Source organism: Artemia franciscana, chromosome 20, assembly GCF_032884065.1.
Source record: "Artemia franciscana chromosome 20, ASM3288406v1, whole genome shotgun sequence".
NCBI classification, from domain to species: domain Eukaryota; kingdom Metazoa; phylum Arthropoda; class Branchiopoda; order Anostraca; family Artemiidae; genus Artemia; species Artemia franciscana.
In genome coordinates, this window is record NC_088882.1 from 2,813,992 (window position 1) to 2,830,177 (window position 16,186).

General features: G+C 35.9%; 1 protein-coding gene across 2 annotated transcripts in view; it reads left to right on the forward strand.

Moving 5' to 3' along the window:
• The first annotated feature begins 1,842 nt into the window (after window positions 1-1,842).
• LOC136040279 (serine/threonine-protein kinase cst-1-like) overlaps window positions 1,843-16,186 on the forward strand; it is a 91,230-nt gene continuing 76,886 nt past the window's right edge. For both annotated transcript variants that reach the window (XR_010620659.1, XM_065724523.1), the window contains exons 1-2: window positions 1,843-1,992; window positions 12,002-12,115. Coding sequence is in view for 1 of the 2 variants with exons in the window: in XM_065724523.1 (XP_065580595.1) it covers window positions 1,882-1,992; window positions 12,002-12,115 (225 nt within the window). In the remaining variant the exon portion in view is untranslated. The remainder of the gene's footprint in view (window positions 1,993-12,001; window positions 12,116-16,186) is intronic.

The following is a 16,186-nucleotide window of genomic DNA, read 5'->3' on the forward strand; positions in this document are numbered from 1 at the left end:
GTTTCATCAAGTTTAGTCTTACCCATCAAAAGTTACGAGTCTGAAAAAATTTGCCTTATTTTAGGCCGTTGATAATAGAGCTGGAAAACACATTTATGTGAAGTTATCAGATGGACTAAGGGACTTGAAAGCAAATGGCTAAATTTGTGAAAGTAAATTTGTATGGAAAAAATGAACAGGGCCAGTTCCTATTACAAAGTACAGGTATGCTAAATAACAGTCCTATAACGAATTCCACTAGTTTTTGCTCTCCAGGAGTCTTCCCGTTTTCCTCTTTTCAGTTTCACTTTCCAGCTGCTTTTGAGACGTGTGGTCAAGCTGGAAAGTGTTTCAGGGAACTCTTAAATGCCAGTGTTTATTTTTCAAAAAAATAGCTTGTAGCTACTGTTGTTTATCGGCGCTATTTCATTATAAAAAGCAATTTATACATTTAGTTTTGATACAAACTTTCAATTAGTCTTATTAAAAGAAGATTCGAGTGGTGTTAGGAAGATGTGTGACAAACTTCAAAATTTAAAAATCAACATGTATATTCTTAGATTTCTTTTTAATGCTCTGCTATTAAAGTTTCTCTATCACACAATGAAGAGTAGTGGTGACGATGAACTGGGTGAAGAAGAAGTAGTGGCATCAATTCAAAGGTATAAATATAAGTCTCTATTCATACGGGACTCAATCTTAATCGCGACTACGACTTGGCAAAAACTTCCTATTCACACGGGTCTAAGAGTCTCAGCCCCAGGCGTAATAACAGTTCAATTTAGGTAAGCTCACTAGTAACAAAGACTAGGTTTTAACCAATTACATCGAAGATTATTGGCAAGAAATTTAACAGGAATGGGAGAGCAAGTGACACAGGTATGGAATATCATAAAAGCCGATTTTCTTGAAAAGCTTATTGTGTTTGTGAATAACAGAGAGTTTTTTCCTTGAAAGAGCCCAATATTCATTATTCTTTTAAAATATTCATTTGTTGTTTTGCTCGATTTGGCATTCAAACAACAATCTTGGCTCTCAAAAGATTTCCCTTGTCCATATCCTTTTTTTTGTTTGCCATAAACTTGTCATAAGCATATGCAGCCCCAATTCAGCTTGTCATAAGCATATGCAGCCCCAATTCAGACAAAACTTCACACAAAAACACCAAGTCTTGAGCCTCCTCATCCATATTTTCGACTTTCCATTCTTGCACAAAATTCATAATCCATGATTGTTCGGTCTCTTAGAGCCAGGTTCAAGAAAGAGCGCTTTGTTGGAACGGACAAGCTTGGAACGTAAGCGCGACAACGACTACCTCTAAACCCTGTGTGAATTGCCAAAAGGTAAAAGTTTTTCCCCCATGACTTCAGAACACAAAGTCCAAACACCAAATGACCACTCATAAGTCTGCAAATTATACGGAAAAACACAGCTCAAAGAAAAGTTAATTTGCCCTTACTCAATGATTATGTTCAATTTGAGCCTTGATGCAGCAAATACGAAATCAGAACAGGGAGAAGACGAAATAGGATACACTTGGGCAAAGCAAGCAGGGAAGAAGTTCTGCAAAAACTTACTAATTGCAGTATAAAAAAATATGGCGGAAAGAAAATTCTCAGGTGTTGGAAATAGGCTATCATAAATCGAATTAAGAAAAAAGGTCAACCTCGAGAATAAATTCTTTTCTTACAGACTTTTATTGCTACTCCGAGTACTTTGGAAAGTAATGGAAAAGTTGATACAAAGAGACTTAAATGGTTTGTAGAAAAAAAACAACCTCTTACCGGAGGCAAAATCTGGCTTTAGAAAAGGATTCTCAATAACTATCCAACAAGTATTCAATTCAAATCCGTAGACATCAAGCAATTTTTCCGAAGAAGAAGAAGTGAGGGCTTTAAACAAATGGAAAATTTCAAAATCCTTGGAAATGTAGGAGAAGGATCGTTTGGAAAAGTATTTAAAGCCATTGAGAAATCCAGTGGCAATATCTATGCCCTAAAATTTATTCCAAAGGTAGGCTAAAGCTAAGCTGGAAGTTTTCAATTAGGCCTTTGCTTAGGCAAGCCCGGTTTAATTTTTGGTTTAAATTTGCTCCATTATCCCATTCTGGTTCTCAGAGAATCTGACTAGGGAAAATAATTGTTGGTAAAATTCTAGTTGATTGACTTCTTGTTATCTCAGAAAGGGGTTAGGTTAGGAAAATGAAACTTTCAGGGATGAGTCTACAGGCTAAAATATATCCTGGGAAGGTATTTTGAAGTACCTACCTCCATTCCTTCCCCCTCTAGAGGGCCCTGACCTTTGATGACCTTCAAAAATTGTGTATTATAGAAGTGAAACCTTGCAAAATAGATCTTCTGCTTGAATAAATTACAACAAATTGTTTTCAGATTCACAACTTTGCTCAATACCAATTTGTAAGGTTTTAAAGATATGCAAATGCATTTCCTAAATTTTGAAAAAAAAAACATTGATACGGCTCAAATTCTACTCAAATAACAGAAATTTTATTTTTAGAACTAAAGGCAGAGAAAAAGCAAGTGGTAACTGAAAATTAAGGTAAAAAGTTGTTTTGTCAAAAGTTCAATAGGTAAAGACCTGTCATGTAGGTGAATTTCAGGGCTCTCTAGAGGGAGAAGGAGTGGAGGTGGGTACTTTAAATCACCTTCCCAGAATATACTTTAGCCTGTAGACCCATTCCTGAAAGTTTCATTTTCCTAACCTAACCCCTTTCTGAGGTAGCAAGATGTAACTCAACTAGAATTTTACCTAATCATTTTCTAAGAAACTGTTTTTTACATTATGAAGACCAAAGACTTCTTGAATGAATCTTTACCAACAGGAAAATCAGGTCAAAACTAGGTCTATTCAAAAGACAGGAACCAGGTAGGAAAGGGGGTATTATTTACTGCTTAGACTCTTCTGCAGGAAATATGTTAAAAATAATACCATAGATTCCTTATTTTTTGCTATTTCCAAATAATGGTGCCACTTTTCTGATGCACCCCTCTTCCCTGATATTCCTAGGTATAGCACTACTAATTTATTTTAAAGTAGGCTAAAAGAAAATATAATCCTAGTTTTCAACTACTCTTCCTGAGAAGAAAGCACTATAACATTCTGGAAACAATTTTAGGCTAAACAAATTTCAAAAATAGGTCTACTTACTTATATTATTTCTAAAAGCATTTAATTTTAATTTAATCCCCACCCCTAATTTGCAAATATATAGCCAAAATTATGCAGGCTACCTTTTGAATTTTCCCATTTCTTGATTTTGTTGATGTTACATCTTTGCAATTAAATCCATTTGAAGAAAAGAGTCACAAATTGAAAACTGCATTGAAAATATGCAATGTAGCAATATATTTGCATAGTAGTAGTGGATATACATTAAAGTGAACCATTTTTATGAATTATTTAAGTATGATAAGTATTTTACAATTAAAAAAATAAATTTTTATAGTGTTTCCCTCTGAGGAGCAGTAATTGTAAACTAAGACTAAAAATCAGTGGTCAATGAATATGCCCCCTGAGCATCCAAAAATGCATCATATTTTAATAAAGTGTGTCCATCTTGAAATCTCATAAACCAGAGGTTATTTTATTTTACCAGTTGTACTATGGCCCAAAAGAAGCTTTATAAACCTGTTTCAAAGCAACCACTTAACAACATATATAATTAAAATGAAAAAGAAACTCATGTAAAACATTCATATAAAATGACTTGAAAGCATTAAACTTGTATATACATGTAAATCCTTTACTCTGGAGAAAATTCCTTTACTTGTAACATATCTGACATATTTTGGATATTAAAAAAAAAAGATATTAGACTACTTCTGTAAAATGACATTTTTTTTTCTGAAATATATATTTATTTGGGAAATGTTTCATTTTATGTCATAAATCTACAAAATATGTCCCTTTTTCACCCATTTATGTCTTAAATTTCTAAAATGTGTTGTTTTTGCCATTTTATTTTATTGTATCCTAGCACATAAGAGTATGTCCTTTCAACATAAATTATGTCCAGTTGGCAACCTTGTCAAAAACAATAAATGAAATTCTTAGTAGATGTATAATGGTTCTACTCTCCATAAGGAAACTCTATACAATTTTTGAAACTAACTTAAAACATTATAAAATACTTTCTTATATAATTTCTTAAATAAAAGCAAAAATAAAAAAGGATTCTTCCTTGTCAGTGGCTATTGTGATTTAATGTAATTTTGTCAAGGATTTGTGATGCTTTGGTATCTGCTGTTTTCAGGATTTTAATTTTGTGTCTGAGGTCATTATGACACTGCTAGCTCCTGTTTTGTTCCCATTGTGTACTGCCTGATGCATCTGGATGTGAAATTCAAGCTTTCATTGGTAGGTCATAAGAGAAAGCACATGAAGGCATTGCAAACTTTGAAGGGAATTGATTGATTGATGGTTACTTTAACTTCCCTACCCTTAGAATATAGAATATATTTTATTCACTACAATAGCTAGTGCTGACATGAGTATGTCATGACACAAGAAAAAATACCTAAAACAAATATTGAAAAAAATTAAGGCAGCAAGTCCTGCTTCAAGGTCAATAAATCAAAGTGAGTCATAAAAAATTAAAAATAGGTTAAGAATCTATATTTTTACATCTATTTTTTGTATCAGCTCAATGATACACCCTTTACTTGATAGATAGATTCTCATTTGACCCATGATAGGTGACACAGAGGTCTGTTGGACTTTTTCCCTGTATGCCTTCAAATGATCTTTCTCTGCCTTAGATACTTAGATACCTAGGGAATGGCTATAAAGCATATGCTACCATTCCCCTCTGAGAAAAGTAATTACCTTGTAATTGAAGTCAATTCAGCCTTCCACAAGGTCACAAATGAATATTCTAAGAAGCCTTATACAGCTGACAGAGTTGAGTGGCTTGAACTAGGTATTAGTGCTTTTTGGGGAAGTTGTTTCTCTTCCAACAATGGAAGAGAAACAGCATCCCAAAAAAGCAAACATCTATCAAACTTGTGCACAAGTTCAATATATTCCATACATGATCCCCCATGTGCTAAGAGAACAAAACCAATTGAACCAATACTAAAACATTTACCATTAGGATGGGAAAGGAATTGCCATGAGAAATTTACAAACCTTAAGAGAGGGAATTTACTTGCTATCTATAATTTTTAGGCTGGGTGCTAGGTTTGTCTCCATTGGAAACCTCTCCCCCATGCATTTCAATGGTTGCTCTAATTAGGGCTTGATATCCTTCTGGCAATGAATCCTGTCAGGGTGGGTTGAGCTGACCCTAGTGGACTACAAATCCACAGGCCTAGGATTAACAGGGCTGACAACCATTCATCTGAAAATAACTGCCACAGAAAGATCAGATACTGCCTCAGATGTTTTATATCCTTCTGACTATTAACCCTTCCTGCCCATTGACGAGTTCTGACAAACACTCCAATCTAACTTACCAAGGTGGCTTTAGATTTGTTACCTAGTATGTCTAGATGCTAAACGTCTCTGAAATAAAAGCTCTGCTTGCTTGGGTGTTGATGAGCAATCATATCTCAATAGCAACCATCACCAAGCAGGGTTGCCAACCACTGACATCAAAAATAGTGCAAATCAAGTTAAAAAAAGAATGATCTGTGCTAAAAAAGAGTGCAAGTCAAAAAATTTGCCTGCATATGGCTACCAAAGCCTGTGCTTTGCCTCTGAGGTATAAAATAGTACATTTCAAATTAAAAATGTACAAGTCAGTAACCCTATTCCTTGGATTAACTACACTTCTGACAAAGTTATCAAGTACTGACATTCAAAATGAATGAAAGCTAGCACACCAAAAGAGTAATTTTTTACTCTTCTGCTTCCTCTGAGATAAAAAAAGTGCATTTCACATGAAATTCACATGGCAACCTTGTCATCAAGACTTATCTTTTTCACAATAATTCTAAATTCAGAGGGAACAGATTCTACCTGCTAGTAACTGTAAAAATTTAGTCTAAGGACATGGGCCTTGTCCTGACTGCAGATGCAAAGAAGTGCCTTATATCATCCCAGTAAATCTCAGACAGAATAATCACAGCATGGCTTCAACAATGGAAAGTGGAGTATAGTAGTATGTTATAACCCAACTAAGGATGCCAATGAGTCTGCCAAAGACAAGTTTTACTCTCAGCTGTCAGAATTACTGTCACAGATATTGTCCCATGATATCATCATACTTCTGGGGAACTTCAATGCCACTGTCTTATATACAGCTGGCATATGGTGTGGCATGATTAATGGAGTTACTGCAGACCCTGTCAATGAATATGGAGCCCATCTCCTATTGCTCTATGAAGTGAACAACCTTGCTATTATAAACATATTCTTCCAAAGGAAAAGGATATACATAGATTCATGGCATCATTGTAAGTCAGAGATGGAGATTATCTACAACCAGCTACCAAATTTACAGGTGAGCCAAATTAGGCAAGACATACTCATTGCTGCATCTCTTTGTCTCTGTCTCAAGAAATGTGAGTCAGGAGCTAGAGTTGCTTGCTTCAATCTCCAGAATCTGAAAGATTGTAATATCATAGAAAGTAAACTGTGGAAATCTTAAATAAATTTGAATGCCTTGAGTCCCTATTCAGTTCCAAGGGAACATGGGAAAGATTCAAGTATAATATCTTAAAAGCAACTGAGTCCTCTGTTGGTCAAAAATAGCTGTGCAAATCCCATCAATTGTCAGACAAAACCCTAAAAGTTATAATAAGTGTGATCAAGTTTACATCACTGGCAATACGTCAGCATACCACAAGCTTAACAAGGTGACAAATAATATAAAAACATCCATTACAACAAGAAACAGTTCGTCTAAGACAAGGCCAAGGTGCTAGAAGATGCTGCTAGTAAAGGTTGTATAATTCTCCTGATGGGTTCTCCTTACCAGATGCAACATCTTAGCTTGAGAGATGGAAAAACCACTTCTCCACCCTCCTTAATACTGATGCTGACCCAGATCTGATAAGAGCTGCATTGCTTGCCTATATAATTCTACTTGACACTTTTCAAGTAGAATTATACAATGAAGACCCTTTTCCCCTTGACAAAATCAGTAAATCAATGAAGAGGCTGAAAATAACCATGTGCCCAGTTGCTGTGGAATAGCTGTCAAGCTTCTGAAGTATGTAGCTCCTGCCTTGCTTCTGTGGCTCCAAGCATTGTTCTGCATAGGGTGGTGCACAGAGAGCTTTCTAAAGGATTGACAGGCAGGAACAATTCTGCCATTATGGAAATGGAAACAATCAAGGTGCCACTGCTCTAATTATGGAGGTTTAATCTTGTTCTCTGTACATGGTAAACTGTTTTTAATGACCCTCCTTAACAGCTACTCTAGCATACCTCAAATAAATTAAACAAATACGATTCAAGTCTAGTCATTCCACCAGCAGAGAGATAATCATTTTTCAATAAGTACTAGAAAAGACATGAGAGTTTTTTTTACATAGGCTTTGTTGACTTCAATGCCACTTATGACTCTTTAGATAGTAAGTTGCTGTGGCTGATGCTTAGAACTACCAGTATGTCCAAGAAGTACTGCTCTCCCTTTGAGAGACTATATGAACGAATTCTAAGCAGCTCATGAACTATTTCATTGCAGTGGACTGTGTGATCATGATTACAACTACCCAACCGAACTTTGACCTGAAATGTGGTGACAGACTTCTAAGCAATGCTGACTTCACTGGCGACATTGCACTCATGACTCTAGCCTGCAAAAAACTCTGTTCAGTGCTGACAGCCAAAAGAGAAGGAGTTAGCAAAGCTGGGCTCAACATCAGATGGAGTAAAATAAAATTTATGTTTATTGATCCACAGTCATTTCAATGCCCCCCCCCTCCAGCAGTCAAAATACTCTAAAATCAAGTAGCAGTCATTTTAGATTTCCTATAAATTGGCTCCATTGTGTCAAGTGATGGACCAGTTGGGAGCAAAGTCAACACGCAAATTGCCAATGCAACTTCCATCCTAGGGAGACTCAACAAAATTTGGTGCAACCCTGTTGTCAGCTGGCACACAGACTTTGCCAGCAACCACCACAACTTTGAGCTAGATGTAACCCAATACAAAGGACTCCAAATGACAGAGGAACTTCACTGGTAAATTTTATCACATAAATACCAACCTCCTGCCCCATACAATACATATTTCATTCTCCCTGCAAGTTGTGCAAAGTATGATGAGATCTCTTCTACTATGAGATCTCTTGTATGCCATCTCTTCTGAATGCCAGAAGAAACCCCCATGATGCATCTCCTTTGGTGTCAACCTCATGGCCACCAGGTGGGAATGACTACATGGTCATCTAAGGATGAGATGGTCAGATAGTCTAAATCAGTTTCTATGCAAGGCTTTTTCTGCTCAAGATTGAATGTCTTGGAGGAGCTTAATTTCTGCTCTCTCGATACTGCTGCCAAGTTGGCAGGAGAATTAAGCCAATTGAATAATCCTCCAGTTTGTTAGTTGAGAGTTTGATGTAGTGGTGATAGCTGTTTTCCACAAATCCATATAATCCTTCTTGTATTGTGCCCCCATTGTCTAACCAGAAAGACTGGCACAAAGGAACATAGCTTGGTTCAATTATCTTAAGGATAAAACACCAGTAACAGTTCACTTTAAAGAATAGCTTTGTCCAACATTGCTTTTTGATTTGCTGATTCCCCCCCCCCAAAGTTTATCTGTTGTCTCTTTTGAAAGAAGATTCAGAATTCATTTAAGACCTTGTGATGGGGCATTGTAAAAGAATAGAACCAAATCAGAAAAACTTAGCTCCTGGTGCCATGGATTTAGGAATAAAAACAAAGCTTAAATAAACTACAAAATATCACCAAGCAATTTAGTTCAATTTTGAGTTGAAGCTTGTGTATTATAGCAAAAGAAACCATAAATAGCACTGGAACCACATATCTAGAAAATATTATAGTAGAAATTAAATACAGCATCAGAAAAAAAATGATGGTAGAGAAAATACTGTCCTGCAAAAACCTTCTCCCTTTTTACCTCCAGATATGAAAAAACCTTTCCCCCTTCATTACTTATAAAACTATCTGCTAGTTTTCCTTTTTTTTATTATTAGGTACTGGTGGTACCCAAGTTTTATGTTTGCTTGCTTGTTTTGTTCCCTCCCCCTTTTTATATGCTCTTTTTAAAATATCTTTTAACATATATTTTATTTTACCCTCTTTGTTAGTTATCACTTTTTTTGGGATTTGGGAAAGTGTTTGGACAAAACGCTCGTTTATCACATAAAGCACTATCTGATATATTTGGATTCTAAATTCAAGCTTCTATTCATGAGCAAAAAGAGAAACCACATCAAGATACTGCAAACTTCAAAGGTGATTTATTGATTGATGGTTACTTCGACTTCCTCACCTTTCACTGAAGATCAGGACTCCAGTTGATCCTCCTACCTGAACAAAGGGTCAGTTAACCTTTCCCTAAGTACCTTCATATGATCTGGCTGTGCCTCAGAAACTCGAAATACAACCAGGGATTGCTCGTTTATCACATAAAGCACTATCTAATATATTTGGATTCTAAATTCAAGCTTCTATTCATGAGCAAAAAGAGAAACCACATCAAGATACTACAAACTTCAAAGGTGATTTATTGATTGATGGTTACTTCGACTTCCTCACCTTTCACTGAAGATCAGGACTCCAGTTGATCCTCCTACCTGAACAAAGGGTCAGTTAACCTTTCCCTAAGTACCTTCATATGATCTGGCTGTGCCTCAGAAACTCGAAATACAACCAGGGATTGCCTTTTGGAGAGACGAGCCTTCCTTTATTTGGTGTTCCTTAGACAATGCATAAGTAACAACCATCTTCTGGGTAGAATTGACCCTTTTTTGACTGAAGTCAATTTTGCTTTCAATAAGATCACAAATATCCTATGAAGACTTACACGAACTAAACCACAAGCAGAGGTGGGGGGCTTGAACTAGGGGTGAAGTAGAGATGTAGATCAACAGTGGATTAGTTTCCAGAAATAACACTCCAAAAAAGTGCACATTCATCAAACTTATGCTTATTCATCAAACTAAATTCCAAAAGAATCCCATACATGACCCCTTAATTACTTGAAGAGCAAAACCAACTAAGGCAATACTGGAACAACCAACATAAGCTTTCTTGTATAAAGGCCATTGCTTTGCTTTTTAGTTTAGAATGATCTTTCTGGGGATGTTTTCTTAAATTTTTCTCTTATTGACTCCTTTGAAAAAAGGTTCAAAACCCATTTAAAACCTTCTGATGGAATAATGTAGAAGACTAGGGCCAAATCAGAAACTTAGTAGAACCATGAATTCAGGATTTAAAAAAAAGGTTCAAATCAACTACAAAATCTCATGAAACAAGTTTATTCAGTGTCAGGTCCAAGCATGTGTATGATAGCAAGAGAAATCCCAATAAGGTCTAGAAATACATATCTAGAAAATATTGTAGTAGAGATTAAATAAAGAACCAGAAAAAAAATCTAATGGAACAGAAGGTACTGACCTGCAAGAAGTTGTTTGATCTGCAATTTTCATTGGTGTTTACCAGTGAGCTTGACAATCCCCTAACAGTCTAGCTTATGATGTACCAAACCCTATACCACCAATCTAGGTTTCACCCAACTCTGAAGAAGCCACTTCCAGCATTGTGTTGATTCAAAAACTGTATCTCTCAACTGGACGAACTCTCACATAGTCGTTACAAAAACCCTGGGATGTTAGTCCTTTAAAATCTGGCTTATCTTCTGTCCAACATTGTATCATCTTCAGACCAAAATGGCTGCACTCAATTTATTGATGAATGTTTTTAGGATAGTCAGAAGATGAATGAAGAGTATGTGGGACTCAATAAAATATTTTCATCCAAAAGCAGTCGGAAAAATTCTTGGTTAGTGCAACAGGAGTGCCTAAAGTGGCGACCTAGTGTCCAAGCTGACTTACCCCTCTCTTCCAACTTCATAAACATAAATCTTTGGCCTTTTCACTTGCAATTGCCCAAGCATAATTTAGGGAGTCTAATTAGGGGATTGAAAATAGGGCCCCAAGGTCCAAGCTAAAAAGAAATATATGCTTCTTTAATTTATTGCTAAATTGCCCTTATGTTTGGATCTTCAAATAATGAATTGAAAACTATCAGGACACAACAAAGATACAGAAACTTTTTGTTATTCAGATTTTACACAAAACAGTTTTAATTAGAATAAGTCAAGTTCATAAGCAGGGCACTGGGGCTCTTCGCCCTCTTCACTTAAAGTTAATAAGTGTAAACTTATGTTGACTTATGCTGTCTATTAATATGTTTGCTAACATAACCTCATGCTCTATAAAGACTAAACTACTATTTTTTTTAAGAATTTAGCATAATGTCACCAATATGTGAATGATATAAGAAATTTTATTTTTATGAAATATTGCATCTTATTTTAACCCTATCACTTTTGATTCTTAAAAACAGCCTTAGAACTTTCAAATTCTAATCAAATGAAACCTCTCCTAAGTTTTTATGACCACTCCTTCAACTGGCCAAGGAAAAAAATAATGCATAGAGGCTATATAATCATTTACTAAGTGCCTGTCAACTGGGGGCACTTGATTGTTCTGTGGTCAGTTAATGAGTTTGTTTGGAGTGCTTAAATTAGGCCTTACAGCCTAATCACCAACAAACAAGTATTTGCTTTTTTAATTAACTGATAAATTGCTTTTATGTCTGACACTTAAAGAATGAGTTTTTTGTCACACAAAACTTTTCTGATTCGTGTCATTGGAGAACCTGAGGTATGGCAGTGGGGAAAAAGGTGCACCATTTCCTCTTCAACAACCTCTTATGAATGTATATGTTTAAACTTTTTTATACTCTTGATTATATAGAGGTCATTAAAGGAGTGTTAATTGGAAGGACAAAACTAGGGCACCAAGGCCAATCATAGGATAATGAAAGATTTGCTTTTCTAATTGATTTTCAATTGTTTTCAGGTTGGACACTCAGAGAATGAATTGAAAACTATCAGAAGAGAATGTGAGATACAGCAAAGTCTTTGTCATCCAAATGTCATACAAATGATCAGCTATTTTGAGACAGATTCAGAGGTAACTTTGAGTAGTTATTCCTGTTTGAGTGCTTTTTCTCGTTTGATCATATTCTATTCATTCGTGTGTAGCTGTTTCCTTTGTTGCTTTCTTTTTGTTTGTAATCCCAATCTTTTATAATATGTCTTGCACTGTTTTCTTAATTTTGAATGTCTTTCATTTAGTGATTATTTGCTTAATGAGTAGTTTGATTTTGATGACTGAAAGTAGGGGTTGGCAGTCCATGCTCTTAAAACATATATTTGCCTCTTCTATTCAGTGGTAAATTGCCCTTTTGTTTTGACGCTCAGAAAATGACATGCCTGTTTGCACATTTTATTTGCATGGAGTGTTTTGTACATGGCATGGTGTCTCTCATCAGTTCTTGTGACTCTTTCTTGTTGGCTGTCTTCTTTTCTACTACAACATCATGGAAGGGCCCGCGCTTATTCAAGATATTTATTTCACACAAAACAAACACGAATAATTGAATTAAGCCAACAGGGAGCTGAGCTTGAAAAGAAGCTATCTATTATTAACTTAATTTCAAACTTACCGAAAATTAAGATGAAAATATAAGGAAAGACAAGATTAAACAAAAGCATCATAACATAGAATAGGAGGGACAAAGGAGGCTATCTCATCATGGCGAAAATTATTGAGTTGATAGGGTCTACCCTATCATAATTGCTGCAATGCCTCTAAAGAAAACGGCTCTTTCTTCTCTTTGACACTTAATTTGCCTGCTTTGTTTACACATTACTAGAAGTTCGCAAATTTCATCTCCCACAAAAATAAAAACATTTAAGAATGAAAGACTTAGTTTCTTGGTTCATTGTCTTGTCATGGCAACCAACTTCTAAACAGTGTGGCAATTTCCAACTGCAAGAGAAACCACCCAATGGCTTACCAAATGTTTTGACCCACTTCCATTAAGGTGCTGTAAACTTGTGTATATTAATGTAAGATAGTTGCAATGCAGTTATGACAGACATCTTGTGGCTTATGGGCTGTTAGTGAAAGAGAAATGGCCTATTATTTTTGTTATTCCTTATTGAAAACCCGTCTTCATATGAAAAGAAAATGACAAAAAGAAAAAGAAAACCAAGACTAAACAACCGTAACAATGTAACTAGAAGTTGGTTCCAAGCATGTTCTGAATTTTTTCTTTTTTTTTCTCTGTAAGTCTAGCTACAGCTGTCATAGGTTCTGCTATATGAAAACTATTGATAAGCTCTGAATTGCATGTCTCAGTATGCATTTTGCAAAATGGAAGAGATTGAAGCGTATTTTTGATTTATCTGCATTTGTAAGAATCTTCCCGAAGGGTGCAACATAGAGGATGTGAGGGAGAGCAACAGTGTTTTAAAGCTTTGCCAAATTGTGGCGTCTGAAGTGAAGCCTAACAGAGACTAGGGATGCATATGAAGCTGATATGCGGCTTTTGATGTGTTCCGTTAGGAGATGATGAGTGTGAGAAATTGTATTTCCAGTGTGAATACCAAGCTAAACGGTTTGGTCATATATGTGGATTTTTGAATTTATGAGCAGAATTTCAGTAGGAAGTGGGCCTTTAAAGTTCAAAAGCACAACGTCGGATTTTCCAGCATTGTATTTAAGAGGAATCTACTCCAGTTTGATCTAATGCCATTTTCCTATCTTAAACAATGCTCAATATGTTTCTCAGAAATTGGGATTTTTTACTGAGAAATTCCGAGAATATTTTTTACTGAGAAAATATCTATACTCTTAAACGCGGCCAAAAATATGTACGAAGTATTTTTTCCAAAAATACCATTGGTAATTAAATATAAAAAAAAACTGTCACACGCACTCTAATTTCTAAAACGCTCTATTTCAAGATGGTAGAAATAAAAGAAAATATGAATGACATATAGTTTGAAACAGCTTAGTTATCTAAATTAAACGTACGAACTGGATTTTATTTATGTCATCTGATTTCTTCAAAAACTCCCGTTTTAGTTTTTTTCGAAAACGGCCTCTGTTTACACCACAAACTTTATTTTTGTCAGATTACAGCTTATAATGCCAATAATGCTCAGGGGGAGTTTAATAGTTTTTATGGCACTTGGTATTAACCAAGTGACATATAGCGAACGCAAATTCTGTCAGTCTGTTGGTCGGTCTGTCTGTCTGTCCTGGTTTTGCTAGTTTAGGCACTTTCAGATAAGCTAGGACGATGGAATTTGCAAGGCGTATCAGGGACCAGACCATATTAAATTAGAAATAGTCGTTTCTTAGATTCGACCATCTGGGGGGGGGGTGTTGGGACGGTTAATTTAGAAAAATTAGAAAAGATGAGATATTTTTAACTTACGAACGGGTGATAAAACTTACGATAGAAGTTTAAATCACCCGTATAGAACGGGTGATTTAACTTACGATAACTTACGACCGGGGGGGGGGGGGGTCCAGTGCTTTGGCGAGTTTGGTGCTTCTGGATGTGCTAGAACGATGAAAATTGGTAGGTCTGTCAGGGACCTGCACAAACTGATTTGATAAAGTTGTTTTCCCTGATTCGACCATCTGGGGGAGGGCTGAAAGGAGAGGAAAAGTTAGAAAAAATGAGGTATTTTTAACTTACAAGTGGGTGATCGGATATTAATGAATTTTGATATTTAGAAGGACCTTGTGTCTCAGAGCTCTTATTTTAAATCCCGACCGACATTAAGCCTCTAATTTTCCTTTAAAATCAATATATTGATTCTTAGAATTTTGCTAGAGCTCATGCCATATAAGCTCTTGGCTCTTCCGACCTCGTCACAAGTGCCATATGAGCTCTTTGCTCTTGTTATATGTTATTTTAAACAAGTTATTGACTCTGTTACCATATAAGAAAATGTCGGGTGTCTTTTTTTTCAATGGCTACGTCTAACTTTGTCAATACCCTTTATTTATCGCAACTTTGAAAAACAGGCGGATTGAATTTGACATGGGAAGTCCCAATGAGGTTGTTTTATTACGGCTTGACTTGATTGCTTCGTTGACGGCGGCTATAGAAAGACATAAAGAATGCTAATCTTTATAGAGATCTAATAGAAGATCTAATAGAAGGGAGCCGGCGTTAGCCAAAAATCAAGTGGAATTCATAATCAATTTCAAGTTCTGATGTGTTTTGAAAGTTTTTTGTACCCTCCCCCCCTTCTGTGGAAAAACAACCCACCCAAAAAATTCCTGATTACGGGCCTGGGGACTATACATCTGCTCTACCTCCACCCTCCCCTCGTCACCCCGTTAGAACTAATTCTGTATCACAGTTCGTGTTGTCAGTGAAGAGCGAATCAGCTCAATAGTAACCAAAACTCTACAAAACGGAATTTTGATATTAATAGACACATCAAAAGAATTGTCCTTTCATGCTGATTCCAAATGTGCAAATTTATCTAGAATTTATTATTAATCATAAATCATAAAATTATTTTACTGTTACCTATCAAAAGTAAAGAGCCTGAGAAAATTTGCATGATTTTCGAAAAGAGGGGTAAATATCCCCTGAAAGTCAAGGAATCTTAATGAAGATCCTATCATCAGATTTAGCGTACCAGAAAAAACCCTACTGTAGAAGTTTTCAAGCTCCTATATAGTAAATTATTGAATCTTGTTTTTTTTTTTTGCCAAAAGAAAGATAACGGTTGCGTGTTTATTTCATTATTACTACTATTTTTTTTTCAGAGTTGATTGCATCGAAATAATGGTCATAGAAGATCGTTAGAGAGTGCATCTGAACGGAAATTAAAACTCCTATTGCCCTTTTTAAGTGACCTGAAATATTAGAGGGCAACTGACCCCCCTCGGGGGGGGGGGGGGGGCTATTTTTTTTTGTAAAAAAAATGGACATAGGAAGGGGTCTCTTCCACGCCCATGTTTTCCCCAAAGTCGTCTAATCAAAATTTTTAGATAATCATTTTATTCAGCATAGTTAAACTATGTTTTTAGGGGTAACACCACCCCATCTCCCCACAGCCCATGGGGAGAGACCTGCAAGTTATGATATTTGCCTATTGTATACGTATAGTATTTGTTATAGGGAAGTATACAAACTTTTTTTGAAGGGAGAACTTTGTGTTTGGG